At 38.2% G+C, this 17,954-nt stretch overlaps 2 protein-coding genes across 2 annotated transcripts in view; both read right to left on the reverse strand.

Annotated features, from left to right (window-relative positions):
- Positions 1-17,954, reverse strand: part of LOC145500950 (uncharacterized) — a 136,469-nt gene that overhangs the window by 101,188 nt on the left and 17,327 nt on the right. The gene's annotated exons all lie outside the window — the stretch shown is intronic.
- LOC145500962 (uncharacterized) lies at positions 1,081-15,856 on the reverse strand. The gene is made up of 6 exons (XM_081480532.1): positions 11,663-15,856; positions 10,194-10,586; positions 9,252-9,767; positions 5,269-5,424; positions 2,633-4,184; positions 1,081-1,183 (listed from the first exon to the last, which is right to left on the reverse strand). Exons 1-6 carry the CDS (start codon positions 11,685-11,687, stop codon positions 1,081-1,083), a joined length of 2,745 nt encoding a protein of 914 aa, XP_081336658.1. The 5' UTR covers positions 11,688-15,856.

Consider the following 17,954-nt stretch of genomic DNA (forward strand, 5'->3'; position numbering starts at 1 on the left):
GCCTCTTGTCATGTTGTTTGAACAGCTTTTGTTACCAAAAAATAACAGATGCCAAAAATTTGATTCTTGATTTCATCAGGCCAAGGGTGACTCTTAACTGTGATGAAATTAGTTTTGATTTAGGAAGCTGGATTTAAGCAATATTTGAGTCAGAATTTGAGCTAATTTGCCTTACAGCTAAATGTTCTCGGACATGGGTAGGAAATGACATTCTTTGATTGGCACCTGTCACTTCAAATGACTTGAAATTCCTGGTGTGAACTAAGATAGGTCCAATCTTTATTTGTGTGAAATACCAATAAAATTCAATGTATTCTGTAAGCAGGAGCGGTGTTTAAATTTGATGCTTATTTTAGTGACATTTTTGGGATTTTGGGCAAAACATCAGGGGGGTGGTCTAACTCCTAAGGGAAAAATCACAAAGCCGGCCCACTTTGTCTTTTAGAGTTGTTGGGTGGTACCTTCAATCTGGCAAAGTTTCATCCAAAAAGAAGAGATGGCATGTATCACCCCTGCCTGGTCCTTTGGTAAATTCGGTCTTAAAACCATTTCCCCAGAGGTATTTTTTTGATTTTCAAACAGTTGGGTGTATAGTTAACCAGTAGGAAGTTTTTTAAGGCATTTAAAGTTATAGCCCATAGAAAAAAAGTGATATTTTAGTGCTATAATTTGCTTGCAACACATTGTCAAATTATTCGTTTCTGTTCGATCTCGGTCCGGGCTTAAAACTAACTTTGATTTATGCTACTTTTCGTTCAGTGGTACCATGAAGACCTGAGCTGAATATGCATATCACTGAAAGATTCTCAAGTAGCTGCTGTGTGATGTGCGATGCGATCAAATACTCAGAAAATTCAGCATAACCGGAAGTAGATTTTCAGCTCAATCGGGACGAAATTGTTTTTCGCAAAATTCTGCCAAAAGTAAGCCGTATTAGAAGTAACTAATTACGGTCCGTTTGTATTCTCACTAGGACCTATCTATGGGCAAAATACGAGTGAAATCGATTTTTCGACTTGTGCTACCGCAAGTCGATTTTGGTCGATTGTTATACAGTCACTCTTAATTCCATGAAAAGACTTACCAGATTGTAAATTGTATGGTCCACCTACCTCTTCCCATATTGCGAGCAAACCTGTCAGGATTTTCCCTTTGCTTGCACTTGGGAGATTCCAATGTAGTTCTATAGAATTCGTGAGAAAAAGACATCGATTCTGTAATATCGTATAATTGTGCTTTATAGAGCGTTTCTATTCACGTGGCCAGTAGCGATGCAAATTTATTGGAGCAAGAGAAACTGTTTACATTAGGCCTTGTTCACACAACGCTGGAGAAATTTGAAAACGCAGCTTTTTTCTCTGGTTGGGCTTCCCGTCCACTCTAATCCGTCACGGAGACGGAGCTTTTAAAAAACACTCTTCAAACCCGAGAAATTTGGAAACGGCGGCTTGTGTTTTTTAGTGTGGATGAAAAACATTTTGAAAACGGAGCCTTTCGAAAACGATGACGTCACGATAGTCATGAGATTCCCATGGCCGAGGTTTCTTCAAGCACAAATCCAAAATGATAGGTGATTGTTGCGTTTTCAAATTCCTTCGGGGTAGTGTGAACGGGGCCTTAGAAAAGAGTTAAACTCCCACAGGATTGGTTCGGAACACCAATATGGCTGCCTTGACGTCCGTGAAAACGCCTTCTATAAAAACCATACTTTTTTTCTCCTCTGTTTAGTTGAACTTCCTTTGAACTTATGACTTGTGACTGTGTTTACAACTTAAGTGAAGGTGTCTCGAAGAAAAAGGCATCTTTTGGGCTGTAAAATTGGAAGCAGTTTTTGTTGACAACATTTCTTTCATGTGTATAGTTTTATTTTTTTTTTTCGTTTACAAGGTAGCGAGAAGCTCTAAGTTTAAACATTGTTCCCGGAAACGGTTGACAAAGCTTAGTCAAGCAGAACCACGAACAATGAAATTTCATTCGCTCAAGCAACAACGGGAACGATGAATGTTTACTAGTAATGAACGAACGTACAAAGTTGTACAGATAGCCGTTGTACCAAAAACCACGCGCTTCAAAGAAATTGCCAGAGAAAGGTTAATTTCAAACTTGAGGCCGTAAATCGCAGAGTTTACTCTTTCCAAAATTAATGACCCATCAAATCGCTGAAAACTGACTTGAAGGCAAAGAGTGAAGCGAGAGGAGTCGAATGTACCGCGCAGACTCAAATAGTTCCTTGAATTTATACTGAATCAAGTCGCACAAAAAACGCGACCTCTTCTGTTCAAAGACTGTCCAAAGCAGCTTACGAGATCATCGTCACTCTAACCTGCAAACAGAGATTCCCTTCCCTTTCTGCTCGGTGAGAGACGAAAGGGAACATCAGCTCGCAACCGCTCGATCGTTTGATCACAACCAGGGACGAATAAATTAACATACCAGTTTTTGACAATTTTTTAAGAGAATGACGACAATATCTGCGGCGCTGTGACTGGCTAAAAATTAAAATTGGTAACACTACACTAACATGTACTCATCAAATTCAAAACTTTCGCCCGATAAATAACTGGCGATCTTAAACTATTTGCTGTTTGCATATTTTTCATCATGGAGTAATCTTTATTTACTTTATGTTTACCTTTCTTCATTTTTTGGGAATACTTTTTTCAAGAAACTGCGAACGTTGCGCTGGAGAGTAAGCCCAATCAGATGACACGCAGCACTATCACCAATGTTGTCCTTGCTCTTGTCCAGATCAGTCGACGTTCTATTCACTTTAAGGGCTTCAGACAGATGACCTGCACCAGTATCACCAATATTGTTCCATGTCATATTCAGATTAACCAACGTTCCATTCACTTTTAGGGCTTCAGAGAGAAGACCCGCACCACTATCACCAATTTTGTTGCCGCTCACATTCAGATTAGCCAACGTTTCATTCACTTTTAGGGCTTCAGAGAGATGAATCGCACCGCTATCACCAATTTTGTTGCCGGTCACATTCAGATAAGCCAACGTTCCGTTCACTTTTAGAGCTTCAGAGAGATGACCCGCACCACTATCACCAATGTTGTTCCAACTCACATTCAGGTTAGCCAGCGTTCCATTCACTTTTAGAGCTTCAGAGAGATGTCCTGCACCACTATCACCAATGTTGTTTGAAATCACATTTAGTTTAGCCAACGTTCCATTTACTTTTAGAGCTTTAGAAAGATGACCCGCACCACTTTCATTAATGCTGTTCCAATTTACGTTCAGATTAGTCAAAGTTCCATTCACTTTTAGGGCTTCAGAAAGATGACACGCTCCACTTTCACCAATCGTGTTCGCAGTCACATCCAGATTAGTCAAAGTTACATTCACTTTTAGAGCTTCAGAGAGATGAGCCATACCACTATCACCAATTTCGTTGTTGTACACATCCAGATTAGTCAACGATTCATTCACTTTTAAGGCTTCAGAGAGATAACACGCTCCACTTTCACTAATGCTGTTCTCACTCACGTTTAGATTAGCCAACGTTCCATTCATTTTTAGTGCTTCAGAGAGATGATCCGCACCACTATCACCGATGTTGTTCCCACTCAAATTCAGATTGGTCAAAGTTCCATTCACTTTTAGGGCTTCAGAGAGATGACACGCTCCACTTTCACCAATCTTGTTGCCGCTCACATCCAGATTAGCCAACGTTCTATTCACTTTAAGGGCTTCAGAGAGCCGACACGCTCCACTTTCACCAAGTTTGTTCCAACTCACATTTAGATCAGCCAACGTTCCATTCACTTTTAGGGCTTCAGAGAGATGACACGCTCCACTTTCACCAATACTGTTCTCACTCACGTTTAGATTAGCCAACGTTCCATTCATTTTTAGTGCTTCAGAGAGATGACATGCGCCACTATCACTAATGTGGTTCCCACTCACATTCAGATTGGTCAAAGTTCCATTCACTTTTAGGGCTTTAGAGAGATGACCCGCACCATTATGACCAATGTGGTTCCCACTTACATTTAGATTGGTTAACGTATTGTTGACATTAAGATCCTCAGAGAGAGAACGCACATCATGATCACCAATCATTTTGCCACTCAAATTTAAACTGGTCAAGGTGGTATTGATCTTAATTGCCTTGAATGAAGAATGTGGACTTGGCACGCCGATGTCCAATGCTGAACCAGAAAACTTTTCAACTGTGAGAAAACCAAAAAAGGAAAGAAAAATGGTTGAGAACTATTTCGCTTATACCGTGGCCTATGTAACATTGGTTTTCACTTGAAGAAGAAGTGAAAAGTTGTTGTTAAACACTCTGCCCGAATTTTATAGTTCGTTTAACAAATAAGGTAACGCGCGCATGATAGTCATTATTACGCAGATTGGGAGTAGAGCCTCATTTCAACCTTGTAAGTCTTCCTAATCAGATTCAATTGAAAGAATAGTCGGGGTTGTCTCGTTTATTCTCATAATGGAATGACGTAAAATGAACGCACCCTAAGATTCTACTTGCTTCTACAATATATCAAGGTCGCCCGGGACCCTTGCTTATCAGTGAAGTTATTGGCAGCATTTCTTGAGAAGGTACCATCTCATATAGCTTTTATTATCAGACTCTATACGTAGTGTTGTCTGTATAATATTGGTACAGAATTTTCTCGTAAACATATAAATTTGCAATCCCAAAGTCACACTTCCTGGTCAAAATGGTTATCACAATTTAACTGTAGACCACGTGTAAGAACCTGCTTGATCTTGCTTGGCTGAACAGGTTCTTATATTTTTGGGTTTGAAAATGGCAAATTTCTGCCAGCAGGTTCTTAAACCACTAGGTTCTTACACACGGGTTTTTAATGTAGCTTCATTGTTGGTCATGTTTGGGTTTGTCTATTGACCTTGTTTAGACCCTCCACTAAGTTCCTCTTTTTGGCGTAAGTTCTTGAAAACTAAGTGTTCTACTCGTTGTATCAAGTGCTTTGCTATTCATTCGCGGGAGTGGCATGGAACTGCTTGGGTTATTGCCTTGTAAAGATGTTTAATCGTCCCGTATGCCCACCCATGCCTACCAATAAGGTATTTTTAAAAACGCGTGTGCATTTGGTAGAGAATCAGAAAGAGATTGCCGTGCAATTCATGGGGCAGAATCAGGCAATAAAGGTTAGATTCCTGTCAACTCTACCAACTTGTTGTCGAGCGCCCTCATTGGTTCGGCCTTCCGCTACATTAACTACCACTACATAGAAATTTCAAGATCTAGCTTTTGGTTGCAGTTAAGTGAATCACCTGCCACTCGATGCCAAAGTGAAACCCTTCCATTAGTGTCAGACCTTTCCTCGTCAAAGTGAATCTTACCTTCTTTAGGAATCTGAGTTAGAGACTGACAAGACGGCGCCAGAGAACCAACTCCTGTACATGTCGAGCCTTTTGTCTCGAGCTCATCTGAAATAATATGAGAGAAATTGCAATATTACTATCTTTGAAACATAGTTTGAAGTTACCAAACAATATATACATTGAGAAGGGATCCACCTCAAATTTGAGTAACAAGGGGACAAAAACTTTGAACGTTACATTGTACTGCAAACTTTTGTGCGACTGTTTTAAATATCTTCTCAAATGAAGTCATTTCCAACAACACCAAATGTCGAAATTTTGAAGTTCACATAAGAAACTTTTAAATACCGATGAAATGAGACTGATGATGAAGTTTTACCTTTGTTTGCACAATTTCTCTGAACTTTGAAATGTATTCTCTTGAGTTTCCATGTTTTTGGTGTTATTTCAGACAGCTTTTTATATCTTTAGCGTTTAGAAAATGCGAAAAGGACTGTAATGTCCTTAAAGTTGTTCTGGTACAAGGTTATTGTCCACTGAAAACTGGTATTGCTCGATTTTCTATCAGGTTTTGTCTTAAAGGCTCACTTGCATCACTCAAGATAATTATTATCATTATTATTATTATTATTATTATTATTCAACAACGACTTTTTAAAACATAAACAAGTAAATATTAAAGTTAATAGCCGACGTTTCGACGTTATCGAGACACCATTCTCAAGGCAAAATGAATAAATTAATGCGAAGATTTGATTTCTATACTTTTACATGTACAGTCTCTACAAATTGGCATAATAACGCGCAAAGGTGCAACATTACAGCATGCCATTCTTTCCACTAGCATTGCGTTTTAATTTATGAGATTTTTGCTCGGTCATACCCACAAATCCACATTATGAGACGAGAAAGTAAACTACGTCATTAGGTTATTTGGCTTTTTACTTATTTATTTTTGCCTTTCCTTTTTCTCCTTTTCTTATCTTTTTGCTGCAGTTGTTGACCTTCTACTGGGCTTGCTTGCAGTTCCAGAATTCTCGAGAAAGCATCGTCGAGACAGGAATATTCTTACCGCGGAGTAGTTAAGTGTAGTTAAAGGAAATTTTGTTACGAGTTTTTCACTCAAATTTCAAACGCTTTTCCTGCATATTTCACGCTCTATAAACCCAATCACTCTGATCTGGATATCATTGGAAAGATCTCTTCCTCCTGCAGAACTTGAGTATAAGTAATGCCAATTTTGGTCAAAGGTGATGACGTCAGAAGTGGAACAAAGAACAGTGGACACAGCCGATTACGGCCGGCACAGTCGCTAATGGTTAAGGAAGTTCTAAAACGACGGACAAGCAAGAGACTATGATCGTCTCTCGGTACGAGAGTACTTTTCTCATACTTGTAAAACAGGTTTCTTTCAATAATCCTGATGGTTTTCGTGAATATTACTCTTTTCTTCTACATCTAGTGACAGATCCTTTTGACTTTAAAGACAATGAATTTTATCTATTCTTAAAGCGAAACTGAAAACTTTTTTCAAAAGATTTTCACTAATTTAAATGAACTTTTAACTTTTATATTTTGTGTAGTTAGCTATTTAGGATTAGGCTGTTTTTAAATTATTTAATCGGTTTTTTTCGAGGGCCTCATTGAGAATCGCCTTGGCGAGCTGGGTTCCCTCGTAGAATATTACTATTATTATTATTATTATTATTATTAATATTAATATTAGTGTTAATATTATTATTAATATTATTTTTATTATTACCTTTAAGGTCGTATTTACTCAAAAATTAATTTCCGCAGCATAAACTTGTGGAATTGTTAATGAACAGAGTGTATCGAATTCCTTTTCTTCAATTGTTGTATTATTCTGTTTAATTATTTTACCCGATGAACAGTAGAGTTTTGGCAGAGTGACTCTCAGCTCTCAGGAGTTTAATATTTCGTACCACATTGTTTCGTTCTGTGAATATTCCGCATTGATGTAGTTTATTTTTTAGGATGATAATTTTCTTATTATATATTTAAATTTTGTATATCGATCATCTTTAACTTCTTAATAACTGGGGGTGAGGTCGTTACGGGAAAATCTCAAACTGAGGCCTTACCGTATTGACCTCGCTATCGCTCGGTCAATACGGTGGGCCGAGGTTTGAGATTTTCCCGTAACGACCGAACGGTCGAGGTTTTTAAGTTGTTTATTATATGGCTTTTAATTAAAAAAATGAAAAAAAAATATTCAAGCGGAAGTCGTCAATTTACATCCGGCGATGCGCGCGTTTACCGATTCATTCATCGTCTCAAACCCAGGACAAAACTACACAGTCAGTAAACTTCACCACTATCTTACGTATTCCGTCAAAAACACACATTTCTTTATACGAGAAAAACGATTGTCACAGCCTCAAAAAGATATTTTAGTATAGTGGTGCCACAACTTGATGGAGGAGTTTTCCGACTTTTGTGGCGAAACGTCAACGCATATAGAAAAGACAGAAAGTGCTTCAAAATAGTCCAAACAAATTCAAACGGTCTTTCGGTGAAAGAAGATACTAATTGCGCAGAATAACTCGATCTTCGCATTCGCTTTCGACAACATATCTTCACCTTCTTGATTCTGGGAGATTTATGGATGAACTTTTTAAGTATTGTGAACGTCTAAAACTTCCTGTAGTTATCAAAAACTGCTGCCGACACTGAGAAACCGCCCGATTGTCTACATCTGATGATCCTGGAAGCTGTTTTACACTTGCTTGTGTTAAAGCGAGGAAATCTATTTGATGAGAACTACTAAACTAACTGCGACGGAGTTCAGTATTTCGGTAATTGGTGTGACTAAGATGACAACTTATAAGTTTCTTCGTGGTGTTCTGCTCAGGATGCGTGTCGGATCTTCCGATGGTGTTTTTCACTTAGCGATTTCAGCTTTACATAAGACTCGGCAAACTTTGATTGTTTATCACTAGTGCCCGTCAAAGTTGCAGGCTGGTAAGTCAAAAACTACTTCTATATAAATTTTATTAAGGAAAAATCTCGTTGAAATGTTATCATGTCACTGACAGCTTTCTGATGCGATTTCGAAATATTTTATTTGTTTGCTTATTAGACGTGAGCTTGAATGTATTCTAGTTTGTTTACCTTATCCTTTCCAGCGCAATCTCGTGGCTAGTTTAACATTGTACCTTCGCTCTTCGACTAAACTTTTAGCTACTCGGACTTAAATTTACTTTCTCTTGCTGTTTTTAATCGGCTTTCATCGTTTTCATGCACTCGAATAGACCATTCTCGATTTATTAAAATTGTAACTTGGCTCCGAGGCTTCGGGGAATAAAATAAAAGAAATCACAATGAGGTTGAGTAATGAATAATTAATTTCTTTTGTTTTATTCCCCAAGCCTCGGAGCCATGTTAGAATTTTAATATATGGAAAATAGCCTAAGCCGCCGCGGTGATTGTTTGACACTGTGCCCAGGCTCTTCGTAATTTGTATAATCCGTAATTGGCCCGTGGGCATTACGGCTGCACAATGACCGCTCAGATCTCGCCCTTAAACTATCAGAGCGCGCTTTATATCGGCCACAAACCAAAGCCATATAATGAAATAAAGTGAAGTCCTTATTTAAAAAATTATTATTATTATTATCATCATTATTATTATTATTAGTTACAATGTTGGCTGTGTTGTGATTGGAGAACAACCAAAGCTTCAAGATCTTTGGAGATTTATTTCATTAATTAAGGAAAGAGAGGAATAAATATAAAGTAACCAAGGAAAAGTTATCTTATAGAAGTTATCAACCGCTCTTTGAACAGAATTCGTGTGTTATTGAGCGGGGCAGTAAAAAATGAGGGAAAAACGATTCCTTTGACGTCGATAACAAAGACGATAATGATGGTAATATTTCTTAATAAAGATAAATAACAAATATCTTTACCGTTCAAAATTGAGGATTCATTTTCTTCCGCATTTTTAGCTTCTTCTGTAGCCAGGGTGCTCATGTACTCAGCAGTCTTTGTACGGGGGTAGGTTTCTTCGGGAGGTTGAATCTGAGTTTCGTCTCTTGCAAGGTTCGTACTTTCAGTAGTAGCCCGGGTCTGAGTTTTTTCCACAGATCGAATCTTGCTCATGCCAGTACCTCGAATTTGTATAGCTTCCACAGCCCTTGTCCTAGTTTCCTCAGCCGATGGAATCTGAGTTTCTGCAACAACTTGGGGCTCCGTTCCTTCCACAGTCAAAGTACGAGTTTCGTTCGTAGATGAAATGTGAGTATTCCCTGAAACGAAGATCTCGCTTTCGTCAACCATCTGACTCTGCCATTCCTCGGCAGGTTGAATCTGTATTTCCTCTAAAGTCAGAGTCCCACGTTTGACAGCAATCTGGGTCTGAGTTTCCCTAGACGTTTGAGTCGAAGTTTCTCCAGCAGTCTTTATGGGTGAACAATCATTGCTGTCTAACAAATTAGCGAAAGAAAGAGGCAATGATATTTGTACGTTTGAAGAAATACCACAGATATACCTGAGCGACATAAAAAAAATCTATAAATACTGTGGTGTCTAGTTCGCCTCAACACCCTGTGCCCTATAATGTACTGTAATCATTTTTTTGTTGTTGTTGTTGTGCGTGTTACTGGTTAGTCGCCATTATAAAACGGTACATTACACTGTTGTCCTGTGCAGTTCTCAATGTAAGATGATTGTTGAGAGATAAATCACACCTAGACTAAAACCGGTAACAAAGCCACACAATCATTTTACACTTGACATAGCCAGTTTCCTGAATGAAAGACATCTCAAAACCTATCGGTTTAGTTTTGACTGAATAAAAATGTATAAACATACTTTTCTCATAGCTTGAACAAGTGTTATTTTCAGCTTACTTGGTTTGCTCGACAGAAGCTCTTTGCATGCCAAGTAATCTTCTTCCTGAATAGTTGTGGCTAAATTTACAGACTCCACATGAAATCTCCTCTTTATTTCATCTGTCACAAGGTACTTCTCGGCTATTTCATTTAGGCGACCAGAACGATAGTCTTCCCACAGGCGTTCAAGTCCTTCCAGACTGCTGCACCTCACTGCTAACCGTAAACTATTCTCACTTTCTTCTGTTGGCGTTGAGTCATGAATTAGTTTTGGATACTGAAAGTACTGAGGTAATTCATCAACGGCAACACCACTTGTTTTTTCTTCAGACAGTAGTTGTCGACTTTCCTCTCCTTCTTTTTCTTGGTGAGCACCATTTTCTGATTCTGTGTTTTTGAAGTTTTCTCTGTCTTCAAAGACATCAACGACAAAAGTTAATGAAACGAGAGGAAGATAGCAGATTTATGATTGACGTTCTTTCCCATCGGGCTTTAATCCATGCAAAGGACATATCCCCTATTCTATATGTAGACATATAGTTGTACATAAAAAGGAATATTTTTGACCGAATCTTTGGCTCTTTGATCGGTACCTCTGCCTTAATAATTGTCGTTGTCATTATCTCTAAATATCTGGCACTCTTTCTGCATTAACCTTGTTGTCGTATGGATACGTTTGTGGTGTATTTTAACAGACATTAACTCAAGACCATATAAATACGGTAAACACCCGCCAAAGAGAACCTCGGATTTTTCGCGTTAGCCTCCATAGGTTCTTGTATAAATGAAGTTTACTGTGAAATTAGGCTACCAAGCTTCTTAATCAGGTTCTTAATATATCTTTAACTTGTACTCATGGTTGTGATCTTTATATTGAATCATTTACAGTACGGTATTGTGCTCCTATGCCACTGCCAGTATTCTGGCTAGTTTTTGTTACCTTTTTTTGTATCGCATGTGATGTACTGTATTATATTGAAAAAACCTCTATATTTTGAAGATAAGAACCTGTAAAGAGATTTTAGCCTAGAATGGTTCTTCTGTGAAGGGTACTTAACAGGAGAGATATTAGCCCAACAAGTTCTTAAATTTTAGGTAATACGCGGGTTTTTACTGCATTGTACTAATATAGTTGCTTTAGTTGAAATACGATACAAAACCAAAAAACAAGGAAATTTTCCTCTCCAGAGGAGTGGGATCGCTATCCTGCGAATAGCATAAGCAGATCGTAGATAAGGAGACAACCAGTCGATTTAAAAGTTCCGAAAAAAAACAAACAAACCAAAAAAAGAACGCTTACGTACAAAACTAATGAATTAGTGTAATAAGTAGGCAATCAACCTAAAGTTTAAAATTAAATTTCTGTAGCTCCCTTCTCGATTTCATCCTTCAAATTTGTCCTAGACCTAAGGGCACATAAGAAATATGTAATCAGTGACTTATGTTCTGTTGATATGCGTGACTTTTTGAAAAAGGTTGTAACTTACAATTAACTGCAAAGTGCACTGTCATTGGTTCAGCGTCTTCAGCCGTTTGAGTCTGAGTTTCATCAGCAGCTTGGTCAGCATGGTCGTGGGCAAGTGATTCGTGGGCCCTCAATGATGAGTCCTGGTTCACTTCTAAATAATTCAGGCAAAACTCAACTGCATTATTAATTTTGTGAAATTATATTTGTTGTCTTATTTATAGATGTTTCGAGGAAGGTTGTCCTACAAAAGCGTAAACGCGTACGCGACAATGTCTAAAAGTATTATGGGTAATGGTGGTTCACGGTTGCTTGATTGATGCTCAAGGTGTGTCAGCGCAATAGAAGGAAAAAAACATGTGTATTAATACTGAAACACCGTAAACCTGAACCAAGCAACGGTAAACTGTCACTACCCATAATATCATGGCCAATCGGCATTGACGCGCAGGCTTCTACGCGCGCTTTTTGCGGGACAACGTTTGACGAAACAGCTGTATATTTAGGCACGTAATAAAGATATGAAGGACATGTTGATGCCAACTAGAGGCCCCTTAACAAAACTGATTTGTCGGAAACTGTTAGTTAAGGACTAGTAGCCCTTTTGACCCAATATTTTCCAAACTAACAATAAACTGGGAATCATAGATTCTTTAAAGTTCGATATTGCATTTTCTAGAGAAACATCAGAGTGGAGGGCAACCTCGTTCCCAGGGCTTTCCCTAAGAGATTGGGAGCCTAATGAGAGAGGCGGGGAAAGGCCCTGGCATCGGCTGGTCATGTGATCATGAACAATCGATTATTCTCGTTGTAATAAATTACGATATCACGAGGATGTAAAATAGTTTCCAAGCAAGATGGCGGAATTGCAAGGTTTTGCTTTTGTTTTTCTTTGATGCGACACTTTTCTATAAGAGAATTTAACCTCTGAGAGGTGTTTTAGATTTAACTCTTCGGTTAGCTCGGTTTGATTCTAATCTTTCTTTCAAATTCCTATTTCTAGCCGGAGTTCTGCTGGTCTCCTCCGTCGGCTGCGGAGAAGACCAGCGTTATGCCTGAACAAACAAACAACTCGCGAAATAGTCATCAGACTTGCGCTTGAGCAGCTAAATTTATGACTCCTCTTCATTAGCACGGCATAACATGCTCTTCAGAAACACGCCTGAAGCAAAGGAAGGTCGAGAGACCGAAAAGAGAACGGCAAACGCCCGAATTTCAAGTACCCTAGGAGTCGTTTTGGCCTGTAGCTGCGAAGACAGACGGATTTCCGGCTTTTGTTTCACCCCGCCGAAAAAATTCTATTATTTTTCGGCGGCGTGGAACAAAAGTCGGAAATCCTTCTATGTTCGCAGGCTAGTAGGTCCGTCAACCCCATTCTACACCGACAGGATAAACCACAAGAGTGCATAAATTAGTATACGTAATGAAATTTAGTTTTACCATGTGACAAGCCGATGCCACTGTCTTTTCCCGCCATTCCCAATCTCTAAGGGAAAAGCCATGGGAACGAGGTTGAGTGGAGGATTCAATAAATTAAGGAGGAACATAACACTGAATAAGTTAATATATATGAATTATATAAACAAGACATCGAAACGACATGTTCGTGGTCACTTAAACTGTAGGAATTCAGTACAGAAAACGTTGCAATATATGGGATTTCTATGTTTCGAATATCAAATGTCTTGCTTTGTAACTGACGATGCATAGAATGAACGAAAATAGGCTCTTAATGTATACATGTTCGTTTATATATAGAAAAAAATCATACTGAATATATTGTGATATATATTGTGATAATATATACCGAATATATTATATAGATTGAGGAATGTTCAGTATCAATACTTAAGGGTCCATTAACTCATCTTTTGGAGCCGTTGCTAAGGAAAATTTATTCTCATTTAACCTCATCATTTTTAGTTAGTTCAGAGTTACTTCATGTGTTCTAACTTTTTCATGACCAGTAACATCGGTGATGACGTCATCAGACTACGCCCTTGGTCATGCGACTAATACCGAAAAAATGCAGAGGCTCCCAGGTAAATTACTGTATCGGGATTTTTTTCATGGATTTAACATTTTAATTTAAATCCTTATTACGTTATGCATAGATTTTGTTTCATTTCCAAAAGGTCAGATTTTCAGAGAATTTCAAAATATTGAAAAATTCGTACTTTTCTGACAAAAGCATGATTTCCAAAAAGGAATGTTTAGCTATGTTTTCAACGTTGGCTTTAATCGAAACTCGTCGAAAAAGGTTGAATTTAATGAAAAACTGCGTTTCCTTAAGCATTTAAAGAAACCGGAAGTGCGCTCGATGTATATTGGAAGTTACCCTATCAGCGCGTGCGTAATTTACACTACCAGTGCACTTCGGGAAGATCAAACAAAGCCACAAGGAGTCAGTTTTTCCCTTTTTTTGCTCTTGTTGTTCTGTTTTTCTCTTATTTTGTCTTTGCTTGTACCTGTTTTTATTTTGCATCTTGCGAAACAAAGAAAAAGCATCCAAAATATGAGCGAATTTGCAAGTTATTAATCGATAAAAGTGCCGTTTTTTGTCACTGACTTGTATATTTTAGCAATTTTTAAACACATAGGGAGTTATTAAGTTATTTTTATTTTCCGCGCGCAGGCTGACGCAAGTAACCGGAAGAGACATTTCACCTCCTCAACAACGCGCGCGAGCGCGCGCATGAATCGGTTAATGGGTCTTAGGACGAAAGCGCAGGTAATCTGCGCGTGCTCAAAGGAAAACGTCAGTGTTTTTTGATTTTTATGACGTCAACATGAGCACAAAAAGCAAAACTGACAGTGAATTTTCTCGCGTTTCCTTCGGTGAATTCTTTTTAAATTTGGCTCAGTTTTAACCACATACAATTCCTATAAAATACCATATTTTTGTTGAAATCTGTCAGAGCTTCTCTAATTTATTTAGAAGAATGACAAATTACATAATATTGGAAAAACCGTCTGAACAACCTTGACTTTTTACCAATTCAAAATGTCAGGCAATATCATCTCCATGATGTGGCAAAGTATGAAAAAATTTCACCGGAGGAAAGTATAGATATTGAGGAGTTTAGGCCAAAATGAGGAATATATCTGCTTGTCATTAGATGAGATGCTGTCATGGTAACGGCCTTAATCCAAAAATTGTCAACCAAAAAATAAGCCTTATTTTAACAGTACCCATGCTGGTAAATCTCTACAGAGAAAACTTAAAGAGAAATTAACTAAGTTTCTTTTTCTAACTCGCGCTCTATACGGAGGGTGTTCGTAAATACTCTAGGGAGCCACCTTAAGGACAGTGCCTACTTTTGTTCGTGCGCACACGTTCTGCGCATCACGCAAGGCATAGTTTAAGTGCGCGCGCGCTGGAGTTGACATTGACGCAATCAATCACGCGACCAAGTACACGAATAAAATGAAAGCGAAATTTTCCTATTGTGACCAAATCAAGTTTAATGAACCTGTACTTAAACCAGGAACACCAGAATAACAGCATAGCGCTAACCGCTAACTGTTAACGTCTTCCAACTGAAAAACTAGCTGTTATCCGTCGGAAATTATACTGAAATCCAACTGTAAACCTGTACCTGCAGGTGGCGTATTGCGCGCGCAAGGCAAGTGCGAGATACGAAAATAATTTACTTACTTACTGGGGAGGTAACAGGAAAAATGTAACGGGCATTAACTTTAAAAAACGCGTGGTTACCCCTATATTTTATGTTATGAAATGGAAGTGGCAAGCCTATTCAATAAGTGACTAGTTTCTGGTGGTGAGCCAAAAGTATTTAGGCTGTATTTTAGCCGAACTAGAAGAAGGCTGTCAGAGACGCTAAAAGCTCTGGTGCAACGATTTTGTTATTAAAAACATACCGAAAATGGTTTTCACGGTACCATTTACCATGCAGTTTTAAAATCTTTATAAATGTGTTTGCTCTTCTGTATGTAAAGGCGAATTCTAAGGAAATCTGTGAAGAAATATCCTTTCCTTCTTTTTTCAGAAAAAAGCTGATGGCAGCATTTTTGTTGAGATTCAAGGCTGATTATCTCGAAAAAATGCGTGGTTACCCCAATTTTTTTTTTGGATTCCAATGGCCCTTGCAAAGAACTACCTTTTCCACGTGGTCCTAACATGGCGCAAAAACCTTTGTATTTAGTAGGCACCGTCCTTAAGGAAACCAAGACATAAAGCTGTAGATTGTTCACTCACTTGACATGCCCATTAGGAACAGTTTGCAAGCCAGGTAATCTTCTTTCGAGATAGTTGTTTCCAGCTTAACGGATTCCACATCAAACCGTCTCTTGATATCATCTGTCAAAAGGCGTTCCTCGGCTACTGCATTCAAATGACCAGAACAGAAGTCTTCCCACAGACCTTCGAGAATTTCCAGAGTCCTGCACTCCACTGTTATCAGTAAACTTCCCTCGTTTGCTTCTCTTACTATTAAGTCGAGTACTCCTTTTAAATAGTAATCAAGGCAAAGAGGGTAGTTGTCCGCTGGGACTTGAGATGCATGTGTCTCAAGGAAGCATCTGGTCATCTCCTTCATTATAACCCGCTTGGCTTCCTCTTGTTGCGCAGGATCTCTGCTTTTTGCCTTTTGAAATGTAACACTGTCTATTTTGATAACGATGGGTACGGTACCTTAAAAAACATTGAAATCAAGAACCGTCGTTAAAAAAATTAAATTACCTACATTTAAAACCAAAATTTTCCAGAATTAGTTATCACTATAATCTTTTAATTAACAGAAGAGAGTTAGTTTATTATGTGTTAAGTCAAGACGTAATTCTGAAATCTTACAGATACATTCTTCACAAAACCATTGTTGATGAAACACTTTCTTTAATTTGCTTTCTCTCTTTTTATCATATGGTCAGTCTAAATATCTGCACAGTCGGTACTCGGCTTAGCACTGTGTTTGCCCATCAACGCAATTTGGCTTGTCGATTTATATTCATGATTAATTGGTTTATTATAATTAAGATGGTCAAAAATGTGGAGGACAAATCTTGTTTGGTCTTACGGCCACCTTGTTATTACGGCCACTTTTTTTGTCCCGGCCAAACGCCCATTCATTTTCTTATGAGAAAATCCTGTTAATGTGGCCACCGCGTTAATACGGCCAACGGCCACATTCTGAAATCCCAGCCTGTGTAATCCTTGTTTATTAAAGAACAGTTGATTAGAAGTACAATTGTGATATATCTGCTTAGACGTCACTCAATTTAGACCATTAAGAAATTTGACCTTACCCCGTTGATACAGCCACCCCGTTCAGTATGGCCAAATTTTCATAGCCTGATGATGACTGTATAAACGGGGTTCTACTGTTTGTCTATTTTTTTGCTTTTTTCTTCGTATTTTGTCATTTTTTAAAACTTTTATTCAGTTTTGTTTTCCTTTTTAGTGCAGAGTGCACTATTGGGATGGCTCAGGGGATTTCCGTCCGCTAATCACTAAGCACTAACGCACAAATGCACTAAGGCGATCAGGTGTAAACTTAAATGCTTATTTAATTCGTAATCAATTTCAGTTATTTTAGTTAGATGAAGTAAAACAAATTTAATTGCCTTCGACATAAACATAACATCACAATTCTGCCTTGGACATATTGAACTCGTGCCCCCTGTCACGCTCGCAATTGCTCTTGGTATAGCGTTACTACAATTCTAATGGCCAGCGGTCGCTCCATATTTAGGTAGGTACGTAGTGTATTTATCATATAGTTGTTCGACGTAATCCAATTTAGGGATATTTATAGGGAGGGATACATAGCCCTACACATACGCTATACACGGCTATACATAACTCTACACAGCTATACATGGCTATACATAACCCAACACAGGTATATACATGGCTTTATATAATAACCCAAGTTATTCTCTCATTTTAATTGGTTCTCGCCTATGATCTATTAGAGGACAGACGCACGATTGACGTCATCATCCCAAAGTTTTTTCCCCTCTGTGTTCAAAATGGCGGAAAGTTTTAAGAATTTAGATACTATTTTTCGTGACTGGGGCAAAATAAGATACAAAAAAGTCTTGTCGAGGCATTGATCAGGTGCGAGAGATTGGAAGAAGAAAGAAAAAAGCCGTTTCTTTTCTAGAAAATGACTCAGAAAAAAAATACTCAAGCAGTCTCAGTCGGCAGTCGAGCGAAACTAAACTAAATACAAAATTACTTTAAGGCAAGAAACCATTGCTTTGTCTCGAATTTAACAAAACCAACAAACAAAATTTTTCTGTCATTTAAATTAATCTTTTTTTGGTCTCAAAGTGATTGTCGACACAGTTTG

Source organism: Orbicella franksi, chromosome 10 (genome assembly GCF_964199315.1).
Source record: "Orbicella franksi chromosome 10, jaOrbFran1.1, whole genome shotgun sequence".
Classification (NCBI taxonomy): Eukaryota; Metazoa; Cnidaria; class Anthozoa; order Scleractinia; family Merulinidae; genus Orbicella; species Orbicella franksi.